Source organism: Gopherus flavomarginatus, chromosome 1 (assembly GCF_025201925.1).
Source record: "Gopherus flavomarginatus isolate rGopFla2 chromosome 1, rGopFla2.mat.asm, whole genome shotgun sequence".
Lineage (NCBI taxonomy): Eukaryota > Metazoa > Chordata > Testudines > Testudinidae > Gopherus > Gopherus flavomarginatus.
Genome location: NC_066617.1, coordinates 86,653,323 through 86,671,915, shown reverse-complemented (window position 1 = coordinate 86,671,915; position 18,593 = coordinate 86,653,323). Strand labels below are relative to the sequence as shown.

At 44.6% G+C, this 18,593-nt stretch overlaps 1 protein-coding gene across 4 annotated transcripts in view; it reads left to right on the top strand.

The window, feature by feature from the left end:
• The window catches only part of EEA1 (early endosome antigen 1), a 154,247-nt gene that overhangs the window by 128,816 nt on the left and 6,838 nt on the right, over nucleotides 1-18,593 (top strand). For 3 of the 4 annotated variants that reach the window (XM_050934256.1, XM_050934246.1, XM_050934273.1), the window contains 6 exons: nucleotides 228-413; nucleotides 834-965; nucleotides 3,940-4,125; nucleotides 4,706-4,944; nucleotides 17,027-17,147; nucleotides 18,419-18,517. In XM_050934256.1, the coding sequence (XP_050790213.1) occupies nucleotides 228-413; nucleotides 834-965; nucleotides 3,940-4,125; nucleotides 4,706-4,944; nucleotides 17,027-17,147; nucleotides 18,419-18,517 (963 nt within the window). Of the gene's footprint in view, nucleotides 1-227; nucleotides 414-833; nucleotides 966-3,939; nucleotides 4,126-4,705; nucleotides 4,945-11,711; nucleotides 12,623-17,026; nucleotides 17,148-18,418; nucleotides 18,518-18,593 lie in introns of those variants that run through there. The other variant, XM_050934264.1, reaches the window with a different exon arrangement.

Genomic DNA, 18,593 nt, shown 5'->3' with positions numbered 1-18,593 from the left:
ACATGTAAACTCCAACTCCTATTACTGGAAACATTATTGGAGAAGTTTTTCTTTCCCCAGATGTTAGTCTACTAACTGTGTTCTACTGAAATTTTAAAATGAAGTACTATGCACCAGAAGCTAGTCTTTCCATGCAGATGCATAAGATGTGTTTAAATTATTGTGACTAATTTGGAGATCTTGAAATGGCTTTGACAGACGATTTTCAGAACTGTTTTTTTAATTAGTCCACAGAGGAGAAACTTGCTCTGGCTCAAGAGGAATTAGTTTCAAACAGAAATCAAATTGGTAACCTTAATCAGTTGATCCAAGAACTTAAGACTATAAAGTCTACTCTGGAGCAGGAGGTGTCAAGGAAAGAACAGCAGCTGAAAGAACAGAACAAAATGTTACAGGAAATCCAGAAAGACAAGGTAACTTCCTTTTCCCATTACCTTTCTCCTCTTTCCTGTTTTCTAATGGAAACACATTTAGAAATATTGTACTAATGCAATTTATACCTGTGCTTACAGCAGTTTATTGGACCACTGATACATAAAAGATTTTAAACAAATAGTTGAAATGGCAGAATATATTAAAACAATTTCAGCATAAGTTAATTATCCCCTAGGGGACATGTACTGAACAAAATGAATGCGAAAAGAAAAAACAGATTATTGATTTTAAAGATTAAACTAAATGATAGGGTTTTCTCTAAGATCAGACAAAATGATTGTGGATGGAGGTCTGATACAATCATTCTCCCATCAGCAATCTTTGTAATCAAGAGGTTTTTGATAACTGTGGAAGTCTGGATGAGGTCCCATTTTTCCTTTTGATTTTTTTTTCCCAAGGCTTTGAAAGAAAAAGATTTGATTAATGAAAAATCTAAAACAACAGAGCTCCAGCAAATAAAGAGTAAGCTGGAAAAAGACAGTACTAAATTGAGTGAAGAGCTTAGGACCTGCAAGCAAGAATTTGAGAAGGTATGTTGAGACACAAATTGGAACTACAGATAGTAATAAGAAAATGCATGAACATAACACGTTCAGTCAGAGAATCTCAAATTGCTTTGCAATGATGGGTATTACTATCTCCATTTTACACATGAAGGAACTCAAGCACAAAGAGATTAAGGCCCAGACCTACAAAAGTACTTAGGAGCCAACTCCCACATCAGGCACCCCAGTCCAAACTTTAGGAAGCATGGAGATCTTTAAAACCTCTGATCAGCTTCCACCTAACTTTGTAGGTGCCTAAATTTTTTCTGTAAAAGTCCCCCAGGTGCCAAAGTTTCTGCCACTGGGTAAGTACGTAACGCCTCAGTCTAGACTTCCAGGCACCTATTCTCATGGCTAAGCCCCAGGAGAATCCTCAAACCAGGTGAAGATAGATGTCCCCGCTTATCTTGTGGGGCCCCGTCCAGTTGGTGTTCTCAGAGCACTGGGCTATTGGTTATTTTGATGTGGATCAGTGTCTCTTGTTGAAGCTGTTCTACTGAGTATAAATAATTAAATATGCTTTGGGCCAGAGAGTGAGAATGACTCTATAGCCTTGTGGGTAGGGTACTCTCCTGCAATGCAGGAGGCCCAAGTTTAATTTCCCTCTCCATATCAGGCAGAGGGGGTAATTGAACTGGGGTCTACCACACTCTGACTGTGTACACTAACCATTGGACTAAAGATTATAAGGGAGGCCTTCCCTCCCCTCTGGTCCTTGGCTGTTTTGTGAGGAGCTAGATGTGCGCTGCCATCACTTCTGTAAGAAACAGCTTATGCACCTGACTCCAGGGGAGGGTCCTTGGCTGTGGGTTAGGTGATAGGTGTCTTTTTCCAGTCCAGATTGAGGCGCCTCACTCCCTGAGAGGGGCAGGGCTAGGACCCACCTTTCTCCTCAGCATCTCCCATTGACTACTTTAGGCAGCCCCCTGCCTAGTGTACTAGCTTCTGTGGATCCCATTCTTAGATGCCTCTCTCTCCCCAAGTATTCTGTAGGGAGCCTGGGCACCTTAACTAGGGTTTGTAGATTCCTCTGAGGTGACAAGGGCCTAAAAGTTAGAAGTTGCAATCCCTAAGTCCCTTTGAGGATTAGGCCCAAGTCATTTCTCCATTGTCTCACAGCAAGACTGGGTCAGTTGGTTGTGATCCAAGTCTCCTGACTTCAAATTCTGTACTCTAACCTCTAGACCCTGCTGTCTCCTTTTATATAGATGACTCTAAGCAATTAAATATCCAGGCTTTCTCCCAGTGTTTTAATAAAAAGTGGACAAGAGGAAAAGTTCTCACTCTGTGCCCCCAAATTCTGAGAAGTGAGGAAATTAAACAGCCTCTTCCAGCCCTACAACAAAACAAGAAACAAACCTAAAACCCAAAGCAAAACCAACATCTTAGTTTTATTAAGGTACATGTTCTCACTGATAAGGAAAGCTATGTAAAGTGTGACGTTATCGGCGTGGGAGGATTTTAAGCTGTTTTTGAGTGGTTGTATCCAACCTGAACTCTGATTTTTAAAAGCGACACTCCTAATTAAAGAAATGTGTACATTCATTAAAAATGTACCTACCTGTCACTCTTAAGTGCTTGTAATTTATTGCAACATTAACATACCAAACCAATATTAGTTAAACCAATTTTGTTAAAACTATTTTAAAAAGCACTCTTGAGGCAAGACTGAATCTTTTTAAGGATACTTCACTTTAAAAAAAAAAGAGAGAGAGAGAGAAAAGAAAAAGAGAAAAATTGGAGGATAGAATGTTGAATTATTTTTTGTAGTCTTTGTTTGTATTATAAGTGCTCGTTACATTTACCATCTCTAAATCTTTTCTGTCTCTTCTGAAATCTAACACTTTTAAAAGACAGCCTGGCTACATTTTCTACATTTAATTACATATTATATTTATTAATAGTAATGTATTTGCTTCTGCTGGCTTCCCCAATGTTGTAGGTGGTTTTGTGAGTATAAACGAAGACACAGTCTGTCCCACAAAGAGCTTACAATCTAATTAAAGTAAATTAATTTTAAAATAGCCTGAATATTTATAAGTTCTATGGAAATACAAAAAAAATACTATGGCTTTTAGATGTTCTTTTGTGATCCAGTGTCTAAAAATGATGATTACTTGCAGAGAATTCAATGCCCAATATATTTTGATTTTGGGAACACTAACTATAATTGTCACACACTTCCTGAAACCTGTGTGCTAAAAAAAGAAGGAATTTACAGAGCTGCAGAGAATTTTAAAACACACACAAACTGGGATGTCAGCTTAATATTCACCTCTTGTTCTCTGTGGTTGCAGTCAGACTGAAACCAGAAATATCTCCACTTATGAAATCAAGTATGGCCATATCATCCACCCATGGGTTTGAAAGGAGAAAAAAGACTTTATCCTTGTGATGTTTTGTCTTGACTTTCAATGGAATGTGTTCTACGAAAAGTTAGCACACCTATTTCCAGTACAATATGTAGGTAAATATTTACAAACTTAAGACCTGTAGAAACGCTCCCATGCAGTAATTGTTTCCAGTGGATTGATTAAATAAATAAAAATTCCCTTCTTGCCACCACAGGGTTTGTAACTCCCACCTTGCGACACTTACCTAGTGCAGAAAACCTGACAGTCAAATTTATTAGAATCTGACTTAAAGAAAAGTGAAATTGACAAAGCTACTTCTTGACAGAAAGGTAGAAAGTAAGCAAACATAATTTCCACTATTTTCTTGGAGAAGTAAATTAGAATTTTTTTTTCCTGTTTGTGGTAATCTAAGATGTAATTTGTAACCTAGGTAACGAACTTAATTTTTTTTTATAGTGTCACAGTCAGTTGATATTTTGTGCCATAAAGACATTTGCTCTCCTATCCCAGGAAATAGTTATCCTCAGTCTGAAGTTAGTTCACAGATAAGTTTTACCATTTTATTTTTAGACCTTATATGATAGTTTAAACTTGTATTTTAACAGGAGATGACAAATCTAAAGGATGCGAAGCAGCTATTGATTCAACAGAAACTAGAGCTGCAGGGCAAAGTAGATAACATGAATTTAGCTCTTGAACAGGAGAAGAAGAATCAGCAAATTATCAAAGATCAGCTGAAAAAAAAAGAGGAAGAACTGAAGAAGGAATGTGTTGAGATTGAAACTAAACTGGTGAGCATGTATAGAATTTATGTGTCTTTAGCACATCTCTGGTTCCTTCCAAAAAAGGAGAGAGGCATACTTAATTTTAATTTCATGGCATTTACATTTTTAATCAATGATTTGTAAATATTTCCAAAAACCTTCAATGTGAGACAGATTATGTTGTAGGGAAACTCAGGTACAATAGGCTCAGCACTATTTTGACAAACAGATACAAATCCATAGTGGGACCATAAGCAGGCATTTGTTTCGTATAATAGCCATTTATGAATTAAAACTAATTTAGATTTGAAATTGTAAGTACACGGTTTTTCATTTCTCTGCCAGAGTTGAACAATACCAGAAGGGCAGAATCTGGTTTTCTATCACTTATAAGGAACATTGTTCCATTAGAAAAAGTCACTCTTTGAAAAGACGTGCCCGAATAACTCCCTGTTAGCTGTAAAATATCAAAAATGGTTTTGCAGATGTACCAGAGATAAGTGTTACCATCATTTTAATTTTGATGTTGGAGTTGATAACACACCAATCTGGTTACAAACTCAGAGCTATTTGATAGCTCGTTGTTCAATGATTCCTTTTTTCTCAGCGCACAGAGATAAAAGAGAAAGAAGAAGAAAACAGAAAACGTGAGGAGGTGGAAGCCAAGCTCACGATGCAGATCACAGCTCTGAATGAAAATCTCGCTACAATGAAGAAAGAGTGGCAGAGCAGTCAAAGGAGGGTCAGTGAGCTAGAGAAACAAACGGATGATTTGCGTGGGGAGATTGCAGTTTTAGAAGCAACAATACAAAATAATCAGGATGAGAGGAGAGCATTGCTGGAGAGGTAAGTCAGTGAGTGTAATGTGGGTGTGTGCTTTCGGTTGCTTATTAGGAAAATGATAAATTAAAATTTGAAAAATAGTGTTTCAGTCTTCCTAGTGTTCTACGTAAATTTTGTATGTATTGTACTGCTCCCAGTGTTCCAGGTAGGGGTTTCCAGAGAGTAAAGGCTCCCCTCCTTAACCCCAGCAAGTCTTAGCAGGCTGTTGAACCAGTCAACCAGCTAACCAAACAAGAGCCTCCACACCCTGTGAGCTTTGTGATGGAGTGCCCACCTCCTGCTAACTTTTGCAGGTACATCATGAGTTGCATCCTCATGAAACTCAAGATGCTCACCAAGGCCCCAAACCATGTTGACCTTAAGAGGCTTGTGTCCATCCCCTGCAAATCCTTAATTGTGCTCTTTTGGAGCCTCTCGAAATCCATCCTGCACACATGCAAGCATTAGGAGGGACAGTCAGTAGCCTTCATGAATCTTAGAAGGCCTTGCAGAGGGGACTTCCATAATCTGAGTTGGTTCCTTGGGGCTCCCTCCACTGAGGATCCTCTGTTTCAGAGTCAGAATAGATTCATCAGCTTCCCAGTGATCTAGAACAGACTTGTCATCTCCCTATAACACAAAAGAGGCTTTTGGACTTTCAAATGTGGCCACCAGTGACCCTTCTAGGATTCAGCATATGGTTGGGCCTATTGTGAGCCTCTTAAAGCTCGTAAAGAAGACAGACATGCTTCTCAGACTCACTAGATGTTACCCTCTCCTACGGGCCTCTTGATTTCCCATCCTAAGCTTCTGACCTCTTAAGATCCATCCTGCTACCTCTATTACAGATCTCCTAAACTCTGCAGAAGCAGAGCTCTTTTTCTTCTGTTTGCAGGACATCCTGAGGTCTGCATGAGGGAAGAACCCACTTGTGAGATGAAGGAAACCCTTTATGAGGGTATCTGTGGGAAAACTCTTCTTCTGACCATCAAGCTTCCTTAACAAATTATGTTTTGAGCTTTAGGTCTGCAAGGAAAAGGGCTAGAGACTTTTTTTTAATAGCTGCTTAAATCTCCAGCAGCAGTCCCCTTGCTGTGCTAAACTCATCAGAGCCAGTTTTCTGAAACGTTACAAACACAGAAATGAAAACATTTTGAAAATAGGCTTTAATCAATTACATTTTGTTCCTGGGCATTAAATTGTGGCTAGGAAGGGACCTCTGCTTCTTTGGGTACGTGTACACTACAGGATTATTACGATTTTACATAAATCGGTTTTATAAAACAGATTGTATAAAGTCGAGTGGACGCGGGCACACTAAGCACATTAATTCGGCGGTTTGCATCCATGGTCCGAGGCTAGCATTGATTTCTGGAGCGTTGCACTGTGGGTAGCTATTCCGTAGCTATCCCATAGTTCCCGCAGTCTCCCCCGCCCCTTAGAATTCTGGGTTGAGAGCCCAGTGGCTGATGGGGCAAAAATCATTGTCGCAGGTGGTTATGGGTAAATGTCGTCAGTCATTCCTCTGGGAAAGCAACGGCAGACAATCATTTTGCGCCCTTTTTCCCTGGATTGCCCTGGCAGACGCCATAGCACGGCAACCATGGAGCCCATTCAGCTTTTTTTTTTACAGTCACCGTATGTGTACTGGATGCCGCGGACAGAGGCGATACTCCAGCGCTGCACAGCAGCATTCATTTGCTTTTGCATGATAGCAGAGACAGTTATCAGTCGTTCTGTACCGTCTGCTACCTGTGTAAATTGGCAATGAGATGACGGTTATCTGTCCTTCTGTGCTGTCTGCTGCTATCATGGGTGCCCCTGGCTGAGATCGGCCGGGGGCGCAAAGGCAAAACTGGGAATGACTCCTCAAGTCAATCCCTCCTTTATGGTTTCTAAAAATAGAGTCAGTCCTGCCTAGAATATGGGGCAAGTGTACTAGAGAACCAGTGTATCAGAGAGCACAGCTGCTCCGTGTCAGATCCCGCAGAAATGATGAGCTACATACCATTCACGGGGGGTGCCTCTGCAACAACCCCACCCATTGCTTCCCTTCTCCCTCAACCTTCCTGGGCTACCGTGGCAGTGTCCCCCCCATTTGTGTCATGAAGTTATAAAGAATGCAGGAATAAGAAACAATGACTTGTTAGTGAGATAAAATGAGGGGGAGGCAGCCTCCCGGTGCTATGACAGTCCAGGCAGGACATTAAGCGGTGTGGGGGAGAGGAGCCAGCATGCCACTGCTATGATAGTCCAGGCAGTACAGAATCTTTTCTGTACACAGGAAAGGAAGGGGGCTGATGGAGCTCAGCCCCCGGTTGCTATAATGAGGACGGTTACCAGCCGTTCTGTACCATCTACTGGGAATGACCGAGAATCGTTCCTATTTTCACCCAGGCGCCCCCAGCCAGCCTCACCTGAAGCCAGCCAGGAGCACTCACGGGTTGATAATAAGGACGGTTACCAGTCCTACTCCACCATCTGCCACCGTGCAGGGGAGAGCAGTGGATACTGCTCTTCACTGCTGCAGCATCGCGTCTACCAGCAGCATTCAGTAGACATAGGGTGACATTAAAAAAAGTCAAGAAACAATTTCTTTCCCTTTTCTTTCACGTGGGAGGGGGAGTAAATTGATGATCTATTCCCGCCAACCAACCAGTGGCGTGGTTCATTGTCTGAACCACGCCAGACAATGTGTTTGAACCTACAGGCATTGGGAGCTCAGCCAAGAATGCAGCTACTTTTTGGAGACTGCTGAGGACTGTGGGATAGCTGGAGTCCTCAGTACCCCCTCCCTCCCTCCATGAGCGTCCATTTGAGTCTCTGGCTTCCCGTTACGCTTGTCACGCAGCACTGTGTAGTCTGTAGATTTTTTTTTCAAACGCTTTGGCATTTCGTCTTTTGTAACGGAGCTTTGCTAGAACAGATTTGTTTCCCCATACAGCGATCAGATCCAGTATCTCCCATATGGTCCATGCTGGAGCTCTTTTTGGATTTGGGACTGCATCGCCACCTGTGCTGATCAGAGCTCCACGCTGGGCAAACAGGAAATGAAAATCAAAATTTCGCGGAGCTTTTCCTGTTTACCAGGCCAGTGCATCTGAGTTCAGATTGCTGTCCAGAACGGTCACAGTGGTGCACTGTGGGATACCGCCTGTAGGCCAATACTGTTGATTTGCGGCCACACTAACCCTAATCCGATATGGTAATACCTATTTTAGCGCTACTCCTCTCGTCGGGGAGGAGTACAGAAATCGGTTTAAAGAGCCCTTTATATCGATATAAAGGGCCTCGTAGTGTGGACGGGTACAGCATTAAATTGGTTTAACGCTGCTAAAATCGGTTTAAACGCGTAGTGTAGACCAAGCCTTTGAATGTCCTCAGCATATTGCCACTCTTGGGATATGTGCCGACTGGTGACGTTGAATGGTACAAACTTATTCTAGCAATGCCTATTCTGAGCATTCGTGTGCCTCCTCCTTACACCTCCCATCAGTGTTTGAGCATATTCTGAGAATGGGGCTATAAAAGGGGGCATGGAAACAGTTACTGCCTCAGTTCCTTCCAAGCACTACCACAGATGCACTTGAGCCTTCTTTAGCATCCAAAAATGAAGAAGATTGCCCAGTCAGCAACAAAAACCTCAGACGTGCTTCCAAAAAAAGAACATAGTAACAGAAATGGCCTTAAACAATATGCGTTCCATGCTTGAGGCCTCTTTGGAACCAGGTCCTTCAGTTCTGAAGAAGAAGCAAGACCAAGCACCTTTCTGGGTCTTGCATTGTCTTCTATTCAGGGAACTCATCAGATCCTTCAGATTGCAAACATGCAGATGTGAAACTGATTGGAGACCAAGATCACTCTGTTGGGTCAGGACCTAATAAATAGATAGATCTCTCTCTTGTATCAACACTGATACCTTCAGTGATAGTTTCCACTTAGGTACCAGTGGAACTGCATTTATCAGGTCAGTTTCACACTTCTTCAGCAGAAGAGAGAGATTTGGATAAGGATCCAACTCAATGCTTTCCCTCACAAAAAACAGAGTAGATTCCTCAACACGTGGATCTTCTGTGATGCTACTACTTCCTCCCCGCATACCTATAGGTTCACCTAGAAAGACTCTCTCACCCTTGTTGCTACTATGGTTCCCTACCTCTGTAATACCTTATTCCTTATCCGTTCTGGGTTTTGATCCACATTTAGAAAAGGAGATGGATACATCAATCTACCTGCAGCCTCGACCTCAAGGCTGGTTTTGTGACAAAGATTATTGCAAGTTGATATTTCCTCATTACTGTGAGATGCTACAGAACTGGACAAATTGGCATGAGTAGCAAGTGTCTTCCTGGATGCATTGGCCATACTAGCCAATTCCAGGGCTTCCATTTCAACCTCATTCAGCTGTGATGACCTTGATTCCACACTGAGGCAAGGAAACTTCAGCACATACTAATGTATTGGATCCCAGGCATTCAGATCCTACACCATTGGATCTGAGACCAAGAGATAGGTCCCTTACAAAAATTCAGGATATTCTCCGTGATGAGAAAGAAGTTGATGTGTTTTCACAAGCTGGTATTGTGCATCAAGACTTCGAACCCACAGGCAAATCCTCCCCTGAGGAAAATATTGGAGTAGCCTCAGCTCTCTCACTATCTGAGGATGCTATAGAACTACAGGAATCAGTATGCAGAATGGTGTCTAAGTTAAAATGACCTTCAGTTTACTTCAGGAAACTCCTTATCCTGTTTTTTTATACTGGGGAATATATCTACTGAGAAAGTATCTCTGCCTCTTTGGGAAGGTCTCTGCCAGCCAGCAAAATCAGCATGAAATGCTCTTATCTTCATGTCATATGATTGCTAAGAAAACTGATTGGTTGTATGAGATCCCATATGAAGAGTTTTCTTTTTTCCATGTTCATTTTCCCTTTAACTCTCTTGTAGTAGCTGCAACAATGCAACGTTCAAGAATGGGACTTTTACATTCTACTCCAGTGGCAGAAAAGGGAAATAATTAGATTGCATGGAAGAGAGGTGTTTGTTTCAGCTTCTGTGAACATGAGAATAGCTAACTACCTAGCTGTCTTGGACAGATAACAGTTTCATTTCTAGGACAAGATCTCTCTTTTTTACAAAGAATCTTCCTGAGGAACACTGCAGACTGTCTAATGCTCTTTTTAAAGAGAGTCTAAATGTTGCTATGCATGCATTGAGAGTGTCTTTTGATGCTTTCGATACATCAAGATCAGGACGATATCAGCTGCAGCAGTAACTATCCACAGACATGCATGGCTACACACACCTTCTCTGCCCTAAGAAGTGAGGTTGAAGATTGAAGATCTTCCTTTTGAGAGGGATGATCCATTTGGCTCAAAAATGGATGAATTGTTAGAGAAAATGAAAGAGACTAGACAGCTGCCAGGTCCCTGAGTCTCTTATAGCTTTTTAAGAGAAGAATTCCTAAACCTGCCTTCAGATATCAGACAATATTGTGCTCATTATTCTTGATATTCCAACAGAGGTAGACAATACTACCAGTAGCAATAACAGCAGCAGTCATCATCATCATCCTAACACCAGTATAGAAGGCATCCATTTAAGTCTAAGCTGAGACAAAAGAATTCATCTTTCACTACTTCTGACAGATAGACCTTCAGTTTGACATGGGGTTAGAGAGCAGCAAACCAACTTTGGATTCGATCCCCCTATTCTTTGGAGACTGTTTATGCCACTGTTTGAAATCAACTTTTTACTTGGGGAAGGACTGATAGAAGAGGTTCTGGTAAATTTCAGAAGTTGGGGTTTCTACTGCCACTGTTTCCTAATCCAAATATTACAAAGTCTTTGCCCAGTCTTGGATCTGAGGAAGCTAAGCACATATATTTGAAAGTTTCACTTTAGAATGTTAACTCTGGGTTCCATTATTATGTCCTTTTCTTTGATTTGCTGCTTTTGACATAAAAGATGCTTACTTTCATATTTTGGTAAGACCATCACACAGGAAGTACCTGCGTTTCACCACTGACCAGAACCATTTCCAGTACAAGGTCTTTCCTTTGGCCTTTCCGCTGCACCCAGAGTCTTTTCAAAATGCCTGTGAATAGTGGCAGCTTTTCTGAGAAGAAAACCACTACACCACATATTCATCATAGTGAAATTATTATATGATATGATTATGGCATGATTAAGATACATTTTGTACAAGATGGGTCATGTGAGATGTCATTGAAAAAGTTATGATTTGCTGAATATGATTCTTATTTGTATGCATATATCATTTTAATATATGAAGTTATGAATATTGACTGTGGAGCTGTATTTCAAATGTGCTTACTCTGGAAAACACCCAGAGCTAGTCTTTCAGGTACAACAGTGATGAAGCTAGATAGTGCTTAACGGCTCATCAACAAAGACAATAGGCTGTGAAAAAGCTTACCCTTCCTATAAAGATTTCAGCCTGCCTGTAAGTAATGGCTGCTATGACTCAGCAAGGGCACATGACCAGACCACATGATACTGAACTCCATTTTGGGTACCTATATTTTTCCATGCACTAGGCTTGGAACTGTTTTTGGAACAAAGGATTCCCACCATATGTAAAAGCTGTATAAGTTGGGGTGTGACATCATCTAGGGGTCTCACTCCTCTAGGGTGACCAGATGTCCCGATTTTATAGGAACAGTCCCGATTTTTGGGTCTTTTTCTTATATAGGTTTCTATTATTCCCCCACCCCCATCCCAATTTTTCACACTTGCTGTCTGGTCACCCTACGCTCCTCACACAAGAGAACTCCTGGAAACACCTGAGGAGCAAAGACTGAACTAGGGGAGGTGCAGGTTGCAAGCTAAAAGGATTTCTAGCCTTTGTATGGAAACCTGGTGCACTGCTTGTATCATCAGCCAGGTGAGAAATTGCTAATTCATATCCAATCTTTCTAGTAGTTTAGACTTAGTTTGCAGTTTTGTTTATTTGCTAGATAATCTGCTTTAATCTGTTTGCTATCACTTATAATCACTTAAAATCTATCTTTTTGTAGCTAATAAACTGATATTTTGTTTTATCTAAACCAGTGTGCCTTTGAGTGAGGTGTCTGGGGAAAATTCTCAGCTTGGTTAACACAAGCTTGTTGCATATCTTTCCCACATAGAGGGGAAAGTGAACTATTTATGAGCTTACATTGTACAGATCCCTGTGCAGTGCAAGATGGTATAATTTTGCGTTTATGCTCTAGCAGGGGGCGTGTTCCTGGGGAGCTGGGAGATTGTCTGGTGTTGCACTCTGATAGCTCAGTTTAGGTGAGTGATGCCGCCTGCTGTCGTGTTGGATGATAACAGGGCCTGGTGAGGCTAACTGTGTCTCGAACCAAGCAGTGTGAAAATAGAGCTAACCCAGCTGTGTGTCGTAGAGGCGCGCAGCGGTTCCCATGTTTCATGGACTGTACCCCGGGGTGACATCCCATCACAAAGGGATTTTCGTGTTTCTGTGTCTTTGATTTTCTCCTAAAAGCAGCTTCCAGTGAAAAGAAATCATTGCCAATGCCTTCACAGTTGCTGAAGACGTCATATACCTTCTTCGAGTGCTTGCTCATATTGATTCTAATTAGGTGTGCGTGCGCCGCGTGCACGTTCATCGGAAGATTTTTACCCTAGCAACACTTGGTGGGTCGGCTGAGTCACCCCCTAGAGTGGTGCTGCCATGGTGCCGGATATATACCCCTGCCAACCCAACGGCCCTGCAGTTCCTTCTTACTGCCCGTGTCAGTCATTGGAACAGTGGAGTGTGTGGCTTAGCTGATCTCCACTTCCCTAGCTACTCGTAGTTCTCTCGTTATTCTTGTGTATATAGTTGAAATTTCTATAGTTGCAGTTAATTCCTGTTCGTATTTATAACATTGTTAGTGTATATTGTTAAGAGGGGTTCGGGGATTAGCCCCTTCCCCGCACCCGGTGCCAGGGCTGATGCCCGGTTCACCGGGTTTCAAACCATGCTCGGCCTGTCACAAGCCGATGCCAACAGGAGATCCCCACGACTCCTGCCTTAAGTGCCTCGGGGAATCCCACCTTGCTGATAAGTGCCGGATCTGCAAGGCCTTCAAGCTGAGAACGAAAAAGGAGCGGGACTTTAATCTCAAATAGCTCCTGATGGAGGCAGCTCTTACTCCTCTGCCCTCGGCACCGAGCGCTGGACAATCCACTGGCAGAAGTGCTCCTTCGGCACGGGATCGCACTGGTACTGCTAAGGCCTCTTGGCACTGACCATCGCCGGTACCGGTGTCTGCGCGGCACCGTTTTCTCTCTACCTGTGGGTGAAGAGACATAAGACTCCTGCTGCTTTCGTGCCACCTGCACCGCAGCCAGAGCACCCAGCTACATCGGACCGCCCGGCCCCTACACCTGTTGCGGCACCGACAACGTTGGCACCGTCGATTCCAGTCCCGCAAGGGCCGTCGAGTCCGGTACCTGAAAGCTCCGTGGTTGAGCTCACTATTCCCTCCACGCCGGAGACATTTTCCACGGCGAGGGAGCTGATCGCAATGACAGAGTCTGCCCTGCCTCAACCCCCAGCACTGCCGGTGCGGGTCATACAAGGCAAGCCGGCCTTGATGAGACCACCCTCTGTCGGCACCGCAGAGCGGCACCGCTCACGATCACGATCCCACCGGCCTTGGTCCCATTGCCAATCCCAGTCCCGACGCCGATCGCAGTCTCGGCACCGATCCCCTTCTCGGTACCGGTCACACTCGCAGTACCAATCAGCGTCCCATTCGCCGGCCCGGTACTCTCAGCACCAATCCAGCTCCAGGCACCGTGACTCTCGCAGCCACTCCAGACACTGAGCTTCGAGATCCTGGTTGACCTCCTGGCCCTGCTCCGGTCATTGGTCCCGATCTCGTTCCCGGTACTGTTATGGCTCCCGGTACCGATCCCTGGTGCCACACAGAGCAAGATCAGTCATAGAGGGAGACTCTTCCCAGAGGTTTTCAGCCCCTCCTTGGCCATCCCGACACGCATCAGTGTCCTCTCATGCAGACAGTTCCTATGCACAGGACCGTGACTCCGATGTGCTCACCAGAATCTTCCAGGAGACCCAGGCCTAAGATCAAGGCCCCCATCAGTGATCATTCTGGATACTTTGGGCATATCATCAGGCCCAAGGTGTACCTCCAGTCCCATCTCGCTCTGCTCCTTTGGAGCATCAGGTGCCGGAGGTGACTATCAGCTGCCCGCCTCCTACTGGTACAGCGGAAGCGCCTATTCAGCTGCCAGACTCCCAGATCCCACTGGAGCCGGAGGTCATCCAAGAGCAAGAGTCCACACAGGACCCGCTTGTCCCTGGCCTCTCCTTTTCCTCCTTTCCTGATGAGGTGGTGGCGGGGACATCTTCCACGGGCCCTCCTCCAATTGACCTGGGGGCCCATCAGTACCTCCTGAGACGTGTGGCACTTGATATGAATCTCCAGGTAGAGGAGGTACTGGAGATAGAGGACCCGGTGGTGGATATTCTGTCAGCTGATGCCCCCACAAGAGTGGCCTTACCATTCATCCGGACGATCCAGGCCAATGCTGATACCATCTGGCAGTCTCCAGCCTCTATTCCACCCGCTGCCAGGGGGGTTGAGCGCAAGTACATGGTGCCCTCTAAGAGGTACGAGTACCTGTACGTCCATCCTCCTCCCTGCTCCCTTGTCGTACAGTCTGTCAATGAGAGGGAACGCCATGGCCAGCCAGCTCTGGCTCCAAAATCGAAGGAGGCTAGGCGCGTGGACTTACTGGGCCGTAAGGTACACCGTGCAGGGGCCCTCCAACTCTGGGTGGCAAACCAGCAAGCCCTGCTTAGCCGCTACAACTATAACACCTGAGCGGCGATGGGCAAGTTCACGGAGTTAGTCCCTCAAGACTCTTGTCAAGAGTTTGCTGCCCTCTTGGAGGAGGGGAAGAAAGTGGCGAGGACTTCCCTCCAGGCCTCGCTGGATGCAGCAGACTCCGGAGCCAGGACTCTGGCCTCGGGAGTTGCCATGAGATGCATTTCATGGCTTCAAGTGTCAGGCCTCCCGCTGGAACTACAGCATACCATATAGGGCTTGCCCTTTGACGGTCGAGGCCTCTTTTCTAAAAAGACTGACCCTATGCTGCAAAGCCTGACGGACAACAGGGTCATTATGTGCTCTCTTGGCAGGCACGCGCCAGTGACTCAGCGCCGGCCTTTCCGCCCCCAGCCTCACCGCCCTTACCCTCCGCCTAGACAGAGGCAGGACTTCGACAGAAGGTGTGGTTGAGCCGGTCGTAGATGGCAGTCAGGACCCCAAGGGGGCCAAAATCAGGGTCCCACCAAGCCACCTACGGGGCCAAAGCCAAACTTTTGAAGGTGCAACCGAGGACGGCGTACCAGTTACTTTCCAGGATCCTTTCCCTCCCTTTTACAACCATATCTCCTTTTTCCTCCCTGCGTGGTCCCAGCTAACTTTGGATCATGGGGTCCTACACATGATGGAACTTGGGTACCACCTCAGTTTATTTCACCCCCATCCTCGTCCCTCTTCAGGGACCCCTCTCACGAGCAACTCCTCTCACAGGAAGTGCGGACGCTTCTTGCCATGGGAGCCATAGAGGAGGTACCAAAGGACGAAAGGGGCAAGGGGTTCTACTCTCGCTATTTCCTAATCCCCAAGCCGAAGGGAGGTCTCAGACCTATCCTAGACCTGCGAGAACTCAACAAGTTCATGATAAAGTTGAAGTTCCGCATGGTATCCCTGGGGACCATCATCCCATCCCTGGATCCCAGAGACTGGTATGCCACCCTCAATATGAAGGATGCGTATTTTCACATCGCCATTTATCCTCCACACAGACAGTACCTCCGGTTTGTAGCCAACCATCAACATTTCCAGTTTACGGTCCTTCCGTTCGTCCTCTCTGCAGCCCCAAGAGTATTCACAAAGTGCATGGCTGTAGTCGCCGCGTCCCTCCGCCGCCGTCAGATACACGTTTTTCCGTATCTCGACGATTGGCTCATTTGAGGGACCTCCGAGGCACAAGTCACCCATCATGTGGACATCGTCAGGGACCTATTCATGAGTCTAGGCCTGATGATCAATACAGAGAAATCCACTCTGGTTCCCACACAGAGAATGGACTTCATTGGGGCCATCCTGGACTCCAATCTTGCCAGAGCCTGCTTACCACAGCCTCGATTTAAGGCGATGGTAACAATTACCCGAGGCCTACAGAACTTCCCAACACCTTTCCCTGATGAGTCGCATGCCAAAGGTTGCCAATCCCTGCTCTGAAATTCTTATATACTGCTGACTAAACTCAAGTCCCAAGAGTGGGAGTGTGCAGAGGACACTCAAAGAAGAAATGAAGGTTAATTGTCCATAAACAAGGTTCTCTAAGATGGACTTTATATATTCACACTCCCTGTCCCCCTTCCCCTCTTCTGCAAAGTCCTAACTATTCAGGCTCTTCATTAGCAGTGGAAGAAACTGAACCAGTGACTGCTGCCATGCACCCCTTTATAGCCCTGCCCTCAGAACATGCTCAGATGCTGAGGGGAGGATATGGCGGGGTGGGTGGGGGGCTGTGAACATTCAGATAGGCACTGCTAGTTGAAGGCTGTACTGTTCAATAGCACCGATTGGCATATATCCTAAGAATGTGAATATGTACCGTATGTCTTGAAGAACCTTGGTTACAGGCAAGTAAACTTCATTTTTTGTTCTCTCACCTCCTTTCTGTTTGATTTGCTGCAAAGTGGCCTGCCAGAATTGCTGCTGCTGCTTAATGAGACTGTCCTGTTCTGCACTTGTGCAGAGCAGCAAGCTCCAGCTGGTGGGAGTGCATTGAGTCCTGAACCCCCTCTGAAATCTGGGCCTTGCTGTCCCTCATTTGGTACTCCCTCTGAGAGTGAGGCTCAGATGTGATCTTAGGTTAATTGTTAAAATACTACATTAATTTCCCAGCCAAGAAATACAGTGGTTAATTATGGTGATATATTTATTTGTTATGGACAGATGGCCAAACTTTTCAGTGGTGACATTTTGCCAAATAGGATAGGAATTGCTTTGTAAGCATTTAATTTAGTACTTGCTATCCATCTTCAGGTGTATTAAAAGTGAGGGAGAAATCGAAAAGCTTCAAGCCAAACTCCTGGAACTGAAGAAAAAGCTGGACAATACAACTGCAGCAATGCAAGAGCTAGGCCGAGAAAACCAATCGCTACAGGTATGAATTACATTGTGGTGACTAAGCATGCCCTTACCAATATATAGTGATGAAAACTATTTTGACTTGAATAGTGCATTGTCACTCCAGACATGTTAAAATGAGGCCCAGTGCACTTCAGGAGGCAGTTGATATCAGTGGGAGCTTGTCATAAACAGATAGTTAAGGGTTAATGTCTCTCTTACCTGTAAAGGGTTAACAAACAGTGAACCGGAAACCTGACCAGAGGACCAATCAGGAAACAAAATACTTTCAAATCTCGGTGGAGGGAAGCCTTTGTTTGTGTTTTTGGGTTTTGCTTTGTTCTCTCTGGGTCCTGGAAGGGACTAGACGTGCAACCAGGTTTCTTGCCAATCTCCCTCCTACAGTCTCTTATATGTTCAGAATAGTGAGTATTAAGTAGGACAGGCGGTTATAGTCTTTTGATTGTTTTCTGTATTTGCAAATGTGTAGTTTGCTGGAAGTATTTTAAATTGTATTTTGCTGGAGTGGGGGGCTTCTTTCTAGTGTCTATAAGTTGAAAGACCCTGTAACTTTTACCATCTAAATTACAGAGACAACTTTTACATTTTTTCTTTCTTTTTATTAAAAGTTTTCCTTTTAAGACCTGTTTGATTTTTTCCCCTTGTAAGGTTCAAAGGAACTGAGTCTGTACTCACCAGGGAATTGGTGGGGAAAAGGAGAGCGAGGAAGGCAAGGGGGGGGGAAGGTAAATTTCCTCTTTGTTTTAGATTCATGAAGCTTGAATCTGTATTGCCTCTGGGTGAGGGAGAAAGGGGTTTGAATCACAGTGATCTTCCAGGGTAACCCAGGGAGGGAAAGCCTAGGAGAGGCACTGGTGAGGGAAAGAGTTTACTTTCCTTGTGTTAAGATCCAGGTGGTCTGGATCTTGGGGGTCCCCAGGGAAGGTTTTGGGGGACCAGAGTGTATCAGGCACTCCAAGTCCTGATTGGTGGCAGCTATCAGATCTAAGATGGTAATTAAGCTTAGGGAAATTCATGCTGGTACCCCAACTTTTGGACTCTAAGGTTCAGATTGGGAAAATATACCATGACAGAGCTTTCATGTAGGTTCAGAATTCAGCCCATAGTTTGGACATCAGAAAGTTCTTTTTTATTTAAATAACTGTGAGGTGGCATTCTAACGCTGAGTCACCATGACTGATCCTCAGTGTTTTATCCTGATGCGTACAGCATGTGTGATGTAGTAGAGGACATTAATAAGAAATGGACTTCCATTTAAAAAAGTCTGTATTTGTTTTATTCATCCAGATCAAACACACACAAGCCCTCAACAGGAAATGGGCAGAAGACAATGAGGTACAGAACTGTATGGCCTGTGGGAAAGGCTTCTCAGTGACAGTCAGAAGGGTATGTGTGCCTTTGTGGGGATTCTCTAGAACTTTTTTTCTTTCTGAACTGTTCTGGAGTTGAAGCAAAGTTAAAG